The following is an 11,853-nucleotide window of genomic DNA, read 5'->3' as shown; positions in this document are numbered from 1 at the left end:
TGTATTTAATTTAGTAAACTTCCACGAAAACTTATAAAAGCGGAAGCCGGTCAGGACCTAACCCGTCCGGACTTCGCTTACCGTTTCTTCAATAAGTTCTTAAAAATAAGCGACGGCAGGAAAAACGAAGAGTGTCAGCATCCAACAAACTATTGGATAGCAAACACTTTGGATAAAATATATAAGAATTTTTGAGCCCAAACCAATTTCCGGTTGCAAAGCGAATTCATGCGTGTCGAAATAGACTTCGAGCAGTCCGTTCATAAATCAGTCGAGCGGCCCGCTTTGCTGAGGCAGTCGGGTTTTGTCACGCAAACAAATAGACCGAGGGAGGCTTGGGAAGAGAAGTTCTCTTCCCAAGCCTCCCTCGGTCATTTTATTTGTTTGCGTGACAAAACACGACTGTCTCAGAAAAGCGGGCCGCTCGACTGATTTATGAAGGGACTGCTCGCAGTCTGGAGTACTCGCGGCTCACAAACATCATCACAAATCGCTACTCTCTTGCCAGCATAAAGCGATGACGTAATTTACTCTCCTAGACGATGTTTTATCACCGGGTAATCCCATCATTTGAAAATAGAAGCTGCTTTATTAGTCATCAGCGTAACAAATTTTTGCCGATTTCGGGCTCATTTGTTGAAACTCAACCACGCTTCCAACAGACCTGTTTATTCTTGTGATTTATGCACGTGCTGCGGGCCTTTGTTACCACGGGCTTACACTGTTTGCAACCCAGTGACATAGTGTGTAGTGCACTACCATAAAGATTACTCCATTCTTCTCCGAACACAGGATCATAAATATCCACGTGAACGATGTCTGTCTAATGACATCACACATAAAAATACGCGCTTCATTTCTTGAAGTCACACGATAAGCGGCCTTTGTTGCCTTACCTTACATTACATTTTCTATGGAGCGCTCGAAATTTTTTCTGCATAAACAACACTCTCGCGCTTTGGCGCTATCAAGGCTGCCGGCTCGTCAGCCTCGCGTCTTCGCTCGGCTGACTCGTTGTCAATTATTTTGGCAAAATATAAAATGAGCGAATGTGAGAGAATGATTAACACATACTAAATGAAAGGTATCACAATTGAACTCAATGGGGAAATCAATTGTGATACCTTTCATTTAATATGTGCTAATCACTCTCTCATATTCGCTCACTATGGTTATAGAGCGTTTTCACTCACGTGACCGGTAGCCATATTGGATTACTGAAACAAAAAGAATATTTACATAAAAATAGCGATCAATTCCATTGGGATTAGTTTGGCACACCAACATGGCATCCGGGACGTCATGTGAAAACGCTCTATTGGTTGGCTGCATCAAACAAACTATGCATTTTTTCAACTGGCCCATTTTTAGAGCTGGGTAAGAGGGAGTCTCCGAACGGGACTAGGAAATGTATTATATGCAGAAATTGAAAAGCTATTTTTTCTTCGACAATATCACATAAAATATTTGTCAAATCAGTGATGAGCAGCGGAAGATATTGACGTTGATATTTATATCAATGATGAATAAGCTTGATGAATAAACAAACTGATAAAACAAAACTGTGCCATTATGAAGTTGTTTTGTTCACCTTGAAAGTTACTATTTTGGGAGGAAAGGTCAAGAAGTATTGCTCCAAAAAGTTGCAACAGAGCGATAAGAAAGCATTCGTGTAGCGTGTTATTGATGAATACATAAAATAGATATTCTTTATTCGATGAACAATATGAACTCAACTTTTTTGTGGAAGGGGAGGGTGGATGGTAAAAAAATACCGAAAGCAATGCCAAAAACCACTTTAACCAATGACAAAAGACGCAGTAAATCAAAAGAGCCAATAAGAACGGCTCGTGCGTGCAACTGGCGGCAAAATGAAATTCAGTGTTTTTGCTCAGTTCATTTTGCCGCCATGCTTTTTTCAGTCAAGTAGGAAACCCATCCCTTCTTTTACTACCAACATGAACATTTCAATTCTGGGCATAAAAACTTGATTTCGATGTATCTTTTTGTCTGAATTGCGACTGCCTTGTTGAGCAAAAATTTGTAACCGCTCGTACTCCAAACTTTTTAAAGTGGCTATCGTCTCACCTCTGTGTTCGCTTCTGATTCCTCCGAGTCTGACCTTGAGCTAGTAGGGGGAGTTCCTCTGTTCGGTTTGCCTTAAAGGCGGGTTATGGGTTCAGACAAACTGTCCGAACCAAAGCATATAGATTCGCCCTGAAACGTGTAGAGTAAGACAAACTAGACGGACGCCTACTTTCGGAGAAAGAGGTTTCCAGCTCGATCCTTGATGACTTCAACCTCTGTTTCGACTTTTCTCTGATTCGTGTAGCTATAGACTAATCTCGTACCCAGATCTCACTCTGTCACTGTATGACCGTGGGAGATCTGGGTACGAGATTAGCTATAGGCCATTTCGGAATTGCGCAGGGAACTGGGGCGAGTTTCAAATTTAAACCAATCGATAAATTGACACCATCACTTGAACGATAACGTTGATATTGGCCATCTGTTCAAGTTTGATGATTTTTGGTCAGACGGAGACCATGTTAAGGGCTTAAAATCATACTTAAAAATCCATATACAAACGTCTCTAATTTTGAGGCTGCGTTCCCCAAAACCATTTGAACTCTGCAAAAATTATCAGATTTGGGACTACTGGAAAATCCTCTCATGGACCTACTATTTGGAAATAGGTGAGGTGAAAATCACTTTGTTTGCCTATTTTCATGATTATTACAGAAATCGTAAAAAAAAATTAAGAGTTTATGTGGTTTGGGGGGACGCAGCCTCAACTTTAGAGACGCTTGTATGGATTTTTGACTATGTTTTTAGGTCCGTAACTTCGTCTCTATTCAACCTAAAAGCATCAAACTTGGACAGATGGCCAATCTCAGCGTTATTTTTCATGTGATGGTGTCAATTTATCGATTGGTTCAAATTTGAAACTCGCCTCAGAGCACTGACAGAGTGAAAGGGAGTAACCGTCGGCCTCCCTTGATACCAGCCTCGTAGCTGAACGAACTACCGACGTTAAATTAGTGACTTTACCTTTTATTTATTGTCCCATTTCAAACCGATCAAAAACGGTCAGTTCCTTGAAAATGTTTCATGTTCTTTAGAAGTCAGTCTGTCTTGGATCATGTCTTGCTAAAAAAAATGTAAATTTAATCTCGTTTCAGAGCAATTTCCTATTGTCTACGTTTGATGCCAAGATTCAACAGTTTCCGTAAAAGCTGTTTTCAAAGCGGCCTACATCAAATGTCCTTGTTTCCTGAAAGCAATATAGGAAACTGGAAACCGATTATTTGGCCCACGAACAGACGAGAATGGATACCTTTAAAATTAAAATAATCGAGTGTCAAAGGAAATTTTTTTCCGTCCTTGTTTAATCTACCAAAATTCCGGAACTTGCGTTTTTTTGGGTCACATACAACGGACCGAGCGATAAAGGGCATACTTGTAGCTAAATTACAACTACGTGAGAGAAAAAATCAACAGATTTATGCCAGTCACGTCCACATATATATCTTTAACTAGTAGTAATCAAGGATTAGTGAGGTGCGTTCCATTCCTGTTTTGTCATTGACGAGGCATTTGAAAGTAGTTCCGGGGGGGGGGGGGGGGGGGGGGGGGGAACTAGTAGTTCCTGACCCTGTTTAAGACAAACATCGCTGATTTTCCTACCCTGTTTAAGACAGAATTCCGATTTTTGATACCCTGTTTAAGACATTTAACCCAGTTTAAGACAAAAATTGATAAATCGATACCCTGATTAAGACAAAAAATGATAAATTCGATACCCTGTTTAAGACAAAAATCCCGGAAAACATACCCTGGCTGGCCACACGTCCCCATTAAGCCCTTATAAGGGAGTACCCCCCCCTCCCCCTCCCGGGAAGTAGTTGTATACAGTCAACTCCGGACACCATCGGGACCGGCCTCAGCTGTCCGTCTTAGAGAGGTGTCCGGATAGAGAATCGACGTAACATGACTCTAGGAATTTTGAGATAATAATGCTGAACCTGTGCACAGTGAATACGCGTGTGTTTAAAGTTTGTTTTAAGTTATTTACTTGAACGAAACCTACCTGTTTAGATTACAATACAATTCGGTTGTCACCTCCAAGTTATTTTTTGAATGGGAAAATGGCTGACTTGTACTGTATGTATTCCGGCGACAAGATAAGAGCTGTCAATTCAACGTCTGGTGTTAAAGAGAGCACGTACAAGAATTTTTATTCCCTAAATCGTAATTTGCGGTGACATTCAGCACCTCACAAGTGTCCGTTGATGATTTCAAAGTGTCCGTTGTCCGTCCTATGGAGGTGGCCGTCTTATAGAGAGTTTGGTTATAGTGAAATGACTAAGAAACGGCCAGGACCAGCACGAGGTGTCCGTCTTATAGAGGTGTCCGTCTTACAGAGGTGTGCGTTAAGAGAGAGTTGACTGTATTTTGATAATCGTTTTGTACCCTTTCTAGTGTAACAAGACGCCTACGACGGCGTATCCGTGGGATGCACAAATGGTTAACACAAATTGTCCAGTTACAGTGAACTACAACTACAGAAAAACTTTGGAAAATGGCTAGAGACTACCAGAAAAATAAATCTGCAATTTGACTAGAAGTTGTTTATTGTAAAAACAGTTCTTAACCCTTTAAGACCCGAGAGGGCTAACAGACGATTTGACTTCTAAGACAGCAAGAGTTAAACAAACCCTTTAGAATGAGCATACTTATCATGAGCGAGTTTGTGCATTTTACTATCTTGCTGCCACAATACTTATTATTGTAATCGCCCGCTCAAAACGTTTGCTTGTCATCAGTTGCTTGTGCTATGAGACCTGCAATATCAAGCCCCTGATATTAGATCGTCAATATAAAGCCGTGACCCACCATATAAGGCCCCGATCTACGAAAACAAACTGGTGTTATATCGTCTGTATGAAGTCATGAGACATCATATCATGCCCCGAGCTACGATACCAAGCCTCTGATATTAGATCGTCTATCTGAAGTCATGACACACAATATCATGCCCCTACCTACGATATCAAACCCCTGGTATGAGATCGTCATTTATAAAGCCGTGGCTTGTCATATCAGGCCCCGACCTTGTTAATTTAAAACAAAATTATTTGATGGTTAGATCTCGCAAGATCCAGCGCTTCCACTTTGTTTAGCTGTTGCATAAAAAATTGTCTTGTTAATTTAAGCATTTTTTTAGCTGGTAGTAGTTTGTTAGAATATCTAAAGGAAGGTTCACTAGCCCTTTAGTTGAATTCCCGTTGCGCAATAGTCTGTTAACCAATAGTAAATCAAAATGTCTCAAATTTTAACCGTCTCTTAACAGGGTTGATAAGTCCTCCAGCGAAAGTTTATTTATTTCTTTTCTTCGTCTCCTGTCCATTGTTATTGGCGGGAAATAGCGACAAATTCAGTTCGTTGCTTAAAGTCCGCGGCGTCATGGAGCAGTTGACAGAGGTACAAATAGTTAAAACAAAACCGGCTGCAGAAACAATCGAATAGCAAGTTTTTCTGCGCAACAAATTGCGGTAACAACTGAACAACAAGCGTGACTTAATGGCAGCCTCAGAGAGTCCATCTTGCAAACTTAAATTTCGTTTACAAATTCTTTTGTGCCTCGGTTGCACACCACCGACAAAACAACTCGACCGCCACGTTGTTTGTCTGATTTTGGAACACGTCATTCAAAGCAGTGGTTAGCAAGTTAACTAGCTAGAATGTACCACCATTGTTAAAACTATCCGGCGTTTGAGCAACCCTTGGGTAGTTTAGAACTATTGGTGGAGGATTTAACCAATGGCATTGTAAAGGGATAAGGGGTGAATTTCATCAGTAATGGTTGTTAAACGACTCAAGTTATCTGAAAGGCATTTGTGTCGTTCGCTGTAATGAAGAATATATAAAAGCTGCAAGCATTATGGAGAACGTTCGATTGGTGTCCGAGATAGCACTTCCGCGATTGATGTCTTCTTTACAGAACTCAACGACACAAGATCTAAAAGATTTTAATTAACTTTAAATCTTTGATCCAAATAAAGCATGACTGTCCGTCTCCTTGCATCGCATCCTTCAGATAATGCGAGCGACCTTTCTTTTCATGTGGCCTAGTGGATGCCGGTGACTGATTCACGGAGCCAAACGCCAGTTATACGCGGAGGATTTTGGATCGCTATGCATGGGTCACAAGCAGAAACATGCGACAAGAAGTTGTACCGTTGGACAAAGGATAACGCATATTTGTCGTAATTTTCTGAGACACGGAGGTGGCAAATTTTGTGCCGGTCAAAAATTGAAAGTTTTAATGTGATTAATTAATATCATGAAAATTGATTGTGAAATTCAGCAGTACCTTTTTGTATTACAGCTAGGTTTCACAAATCAAATCTTACGCAAGAAAGTGTAATCGATAGATTTCATCACATCAATCACATAAAACTGAAACTTGTAATTTCCACGTACAAAAATCAATCACCTTCATGTCTTACAGAATCACGGCGTTAGTATGCGTTAGTATACTGTTAGTATATTGTTATTAATGCGTTAGTAATCGTCCTAGTAAAGTAATGAGTTCCTAGAAGGCTGTACTTGTAAAAAAAACGTGTTTTTAAGGTACCATTTTTTTACGCCACATGTGTAAAAAAACACTGCTTTATTACATTACAAAAGCAGCTTCTTTACAATTATTTTTTTAAATAATACCAGTGAGCAGCACACAAAAACAGATCTTGTCAACTTGCTTTTATTTCTCCGGCCGGTTTCGTCCGATTACGCAGACTTCATCAACTAGCTCGAGTTTGAAGAAGATGGCTAAAAGGAACTTATTTTATACCTTATTTACAAAGTACAAAGTACAAATCACGTTCAGCAAGGGTGTTAACAGCGAAAAACCCTAATGACAACAGAACGTACAGGGTTTGACTAAAATCCACAAAAATGTATTTGTATTTTTGGGGCTCACGGATTTAAAATTGTAAATAAGGTAAAAGATAATTAAGTTCCTTTTAACCATCTTGTTCAAATTCCCTGATTAAGTTTGCGTAATCAGACGAAACCGGTCGGAGAAATCAAAGCAAATTGACAAGATCTACAGTAGGTCTGTTGCTGTGAGCTGCTCACCAGCATTTATTTGAAAAATAAAATGTAAAATCTATATCCTTTTTTAAAAGACTTTCCTCTCATCCCGCGTTCTAGAATATTCTGCTTCTTGCAGATAATAGTAAAGGCATTAATTACACTTCTTGCTAATGTTACAAGGTTTGCTTTTCTTGAGTACCTTCCACTTCTTGTCGAAGGGTTTGCCGGCAGTTTCGTTTCCGCTTGTTGGCGTGACGGAATTAAAGAGTATATAAATAATACATTTCTTTGCCCGTGAGTAGTCTGGGTAGGATAAAACTGATAATTTTACGTTTCCTCGCGACAATACACGTTGATTTTAAGGCTCAAAGAAATGCCTAATATCGTTGTCATGGTAATGTTATTCTGGACGAAAATCTATGTGAGAAATCTACGATGGGTACTTAATACCCTGGCCAAATTTCGTCTTGATATGATTACCCGAACTGTATCTAAGGACAGAATATGTTTATTTGTTTGAAAAAAAGAACTTTCCTCTCATCCCGCGTTTTAGAATATTCCGTTTATTCCGTGTTTCAAAATATTCCGTATTATCCGTGTCTTAGAATATTCCGTGCAGTTCCGCTGTTCCGTTCCATCATTCCACCATTCCAGCGCGTACGGTCACCAGTAAATTATGCAAATAAGGCGCTCATGTGGAACAATACATGCACGGGAATTTCCAACTTGAATCTCTAGGAAGTAAGGGGCGTTTGCACATGATGACCCCAGTGAGGTTTAAGATTGATCTACGACGCGACGTATTTTTCATTTTTGGACATTTCTTTCACGTTTTCGGCAAATCTGCGACGTGAAATGACCACTAATTTTCTTAGCATTTTAAACATTCTTTCCACTACATGCTTTTACCCTTTAATTTATGCGAATTTTTCGTTATATTTAAATTTCTTTCGCTTTTAGGCTTCACACATTTTTATCCGTTGAAGGCAGCAGTTCAGTCTGTCGAAAGCTCATAGTTTTTTCAAAACTTTTTACCAGAGAACGATTTTACTTTTTTCTTGAAATGACCAATTGTCAAGTTTTGCGGAGAAAGTGAACAAAAGGCAGCGAATTTGAATTTCTTGTCGTATATCAGGGGCTCCTGCGTATCTTCAATACCGCACCTCCTAATTCAGTTGCTGGAAAGTTCCACTAGTTTTTACAAGTTAGACAAACCGACATAATGACGAAAAAGATTAATGAACCTGAACTTGCAATTTTAAATGACGTTTTCGTTACCGTCGCGTCGCAGATCTCAAACTCCTAACCCTATTAAATAGCAGACGCAGAATGAAGGTTTGGCCAAGTCCGTTCGAGAAGAATTTTTACGCGTCTCTAGTATATACAAAATGGCCATGCCGTTGCTATGATTGGCAAGTGAAACCACTGTCATCATTGTCTCAACCATATTAATTTTAAAACATTGAAAGATGAGAACGATTTTTTTGTGTCACTGTTGTGGGAGTGCTTTAGTGGGTGAAATCATTTGTTGCGAGAATTTCTCCTACGATGACTTCCTTTCTGAAGTGCTCCTGCGGTAAGGTGTTGAAATGTCTTAAATTCGTTTAATCTCGACTGGTTCAGTTTTGCAATCTTTTCGTTTTTATCGCAATTTGTAATTGCACAAATAACACATAGATCAGGTGGCAAAAAGCTGTAAACGCCAATTTATTTGTGGACCACCCTCAACGAAGATTCAGTGACAGAATGATGTTGTTGACAAACTGCCAGACGACTCTTCAACTGATGAAATTTCTTTAGTAGATAGCTATGAAACAACGCTCTCGAAATTTCCAAGGGTGCATGCCAGATATGGGCTTGGTTTCGCTAAAATGCCAAGCGTTTTAGTTTAATCACTATTTGCTTTGATTGGCAGCAATCCTTCTTTCGGATTGCCGACAATCCAAATATAAACGTTTTCACGCAAAGAAATCGCTAATATCATTTACACAAGATACTTATCTTCCTTCCTTGGAGCGTTTCAACACATTTAAAGGGATTTCCTTGTCAACAGGAGTATTGACGTGACAAGGTCAAATTTTCGTCACCCTCATTGGCTGTAAGTACCGTTGTGTTTATTGATTCGGCGGCGATGTTCCAGACATAACTCGAGAGAGTTTAGTTTGGTCTGTACTTGAAGCGCAAGTTGTATCATCACCGAGAGTTCGTTGCACAGCGTTGCGATGAAGCAGTACAAGGTTGACTTCAAGGTTCGCAGAAATAGGCTTCTGTTATGGCTGATGGTTTTGTTGACAATCCTCTTACTGGCTTCTATCGGAACGTTTGTTTTCCTTGCACTCAACGCGAGATATCATTTTGCGTGCTTGTTTGAATGCAAACAGCGTGGAAATCCTGTGCCTAGAAAGCAAGGACCGTCGCCCGTCGAGGATGCTGTAGCTTTAGATGACAATAATCTCAAGGCAACAACAGCTTCATGGATTCAGAGGGAAGAAGAATCAACTAAAATTGTCGAACTGCGCCCGACGTCGACACTGGAAACGAAGGTTGCGATTAAAAATCACACTTACGCAATCACAAGCGCCGCAGCGCCACCAACAACAGAAACGGGTCTAACAGACGGAAACAACACGAGGGCGGAAGCTAAAACGTCTTTTAACTTCGGAAAGTCTTCGACATCACTCAGTCCAACTTCTGTGGCTGACCGCACCACAAGAAAACCTGCTGTTAATCGCAAAGAGTACGTCAGTGTTCAAGGAAAAATTTTCCTCAAAGGCAAGATTCCCAAAAAATTTCCTCCAAATTCATGGCTGATAGTGAAGTTTAAGGAAGATCGCTACATGGATGCACCCTCGATCCTTCTCGGAAAAACAGTGCTGGAATTATCGAATCATCCCCGAAGCAAAGTCATCTCTTATACGGTCACTTCTAAGAGATATGAAATGGCACGGAGTAGGTACAGTGTATCGGCTGTATTGAATATGGGATGGAGAAGTAAGGAGAATTGGATAAGAAAAGGGGATTTCTTCAACGACAGATATTTTAACGTAAACGTTAATAAGTTGAAAAAGATTTACATCAGGAACATGTTCCTTGTCAAGTACTGACAGCTCACCCAAGAGCGATTACAGCAACATGGCACAAATTTCTTCGGAAGATTATCATCAAATTTGCATTTAAGACTAAGTAATAAGTGCATGATTTCAAGTTCTGTATTGTGTATTCAATCGCAAAATGTCGTTTTAAATAAGATGGCGTCGAGTTCCGTACAAATGACCAAACATGCGAGTTTTGTTTTGGTGTTTGAAACTTGGAAGCCAGCTCAGTTCAAATGTTGGTATGAATAAGTCTTTTATAAGATGATGCTCATCATATTTGGTTTATTACCAAGGAATCTTCTATAGTATTTGCTCCTTAGTCTTCATTAACAGTCTTGACGCCAGATGGGATGATATGGATATTGGCCGTTTTGACGTCTACGTGAAAAAAAAGACGCCCAGCGATCGTCTACTTGGGACACCTTGTGTCAAGGTTGGAAATACAATATCTTGCCCCAAAACATTACCACACGGTTTGTTGATGGCTTGGCATCTCACTCTGGTAGATATTTCGCAAAGAAACGGTTTTAAAACACTGTCGCTCGTTATCTTTTACTCTGGGTCTTCTCTTCAGGACCACTGTGTACGTTTAGGCGTACAAAAAAGGAAACGCAAATGGCAGGGTGCTTCTTGTTCTAAAACCGTGATGATCCTGTCACGACACCAAACGTCTTTTCTTTTTCAGTAATGATTTGTTCTCTCCCCGCTTCAACATCAATTGCCTTATACCAAGGCTGCTCCTTTTGTAAACGGTCATTCCTCTACCTGGGCCCTCCGCATTGAATTCTGCGTACAACTATACTTAACAGCGGGGGCAGCTCTAGTGTCAACTATTACTAGTACTAGCTTATTTCTAATCGAAAGCTGTAGCCGACAATCACAAAATCGAATAGTTTTTTAATAATGTTTGGGAAAAATTTTTATTTTAAGCCGCTCGTTTGCCAATGTTCCATGAACATCGTGGTAACAGAAAATCCACAGCTCATTTTATACCCAGGTATGCCTTGCGGCATCCTCCGACTGACTTTAATACACCGTTGCTATGGCTACCAATAATGAATGATGTCACTATCAACAAAATGTACCGCAGCATCAACCTCGTTCCCAGGGCCCTTTCTCTTCCTCCCTCGAGGGAAGAAGAGAGGACTCTGGGAACGAGGTTGTCGTAGCATCACCTTCTGTTTTATACACAGGTATGCCTTGTGGCATCCAAAAATAAATTGGTTTTGATTCTTGCGAAAAGCGAAGCAAATTACCATCGCAAATCTTTCAAAGATGGGCTCACTTTGGGTCTAAAGGCGCCCACAAACGAGGAAACAAAGTGGCGGAAGTAATTTTGCGGAAGCAAATGTTTCCCCGTTTGCGGCCCCAGGAGGCATTTGTTGCGGAAGCAAAATTTACTTCCCGGGAAGCAAAAATGTTTCTGAATTTGTTCAGGAACATTTTGCTTCCTCAGCAAATGTTTCCTCGTTTGCGCGCCGAGGAAGCATTTCGGGAAACAATGTTTCCGCAACAATGTATATTCGTTTGCGGGGGCCTTAAGTTTTAATCACATTTGAGATTACTTAATCCTTTGTTGTTGTGATTGCAGCGGAGCGAGCGAAGCAGGCGACCAGCAAAGTAATCAGAATTCAAAATAAATATAATCATATAAACT

General features: G+C 40.3%; 1 protein-coding gene across 1 annotated transcript; it reads left to right on the top strand.

The window, feature by feature from the left end:
- Window positions 1-9,189: 9,189 nt before the first annotated feature.
- LOC138051852 (uncharacterized) lies at window positions 9,190-11,853 on the top strand. Its single transcript, XM_068898144.1, has one exon. It carries the CDS (start codon window positions 9,324-9,326, stop codon window positions 10,203-10,205), a length of 882 nt encoding a protein of 293 aa, XP_068754245.1. The 5' UTR covers window positions 9,190-9,323; the 3' UTR covers window positions 10,206-11,853.

Source organism: Montipora capricornis, chromosome 6 (genome assembly GCF_036669925.1).
Source record: "Montipora capricornis isolate CH-2021 chromosome 6, ASM3666992v2, whole genome shotgun sequence".
Lineage (NCBI taxonomy): Eukaryota > Metazoa > Cnidaria > Anthozoa > Scleractinia > Acroporidae > Montipora > Montipora capricornis.
The sequence above is the reverse complement of the archived record's forward strand: the minus strand, read 5'-3'. Positions and strand labels throughout refer to the sequence as shown.

Bases quoted from the DNA above. Each gene is read 5' to 3' on its own strand.
- LOC138051852 (XM_068898144.1), top strand. From the start codon at position 9,324: ATGAAGCAGTACAAGGTTGACTTCAAGGTTCGCAGAAATAGGCTTCTG.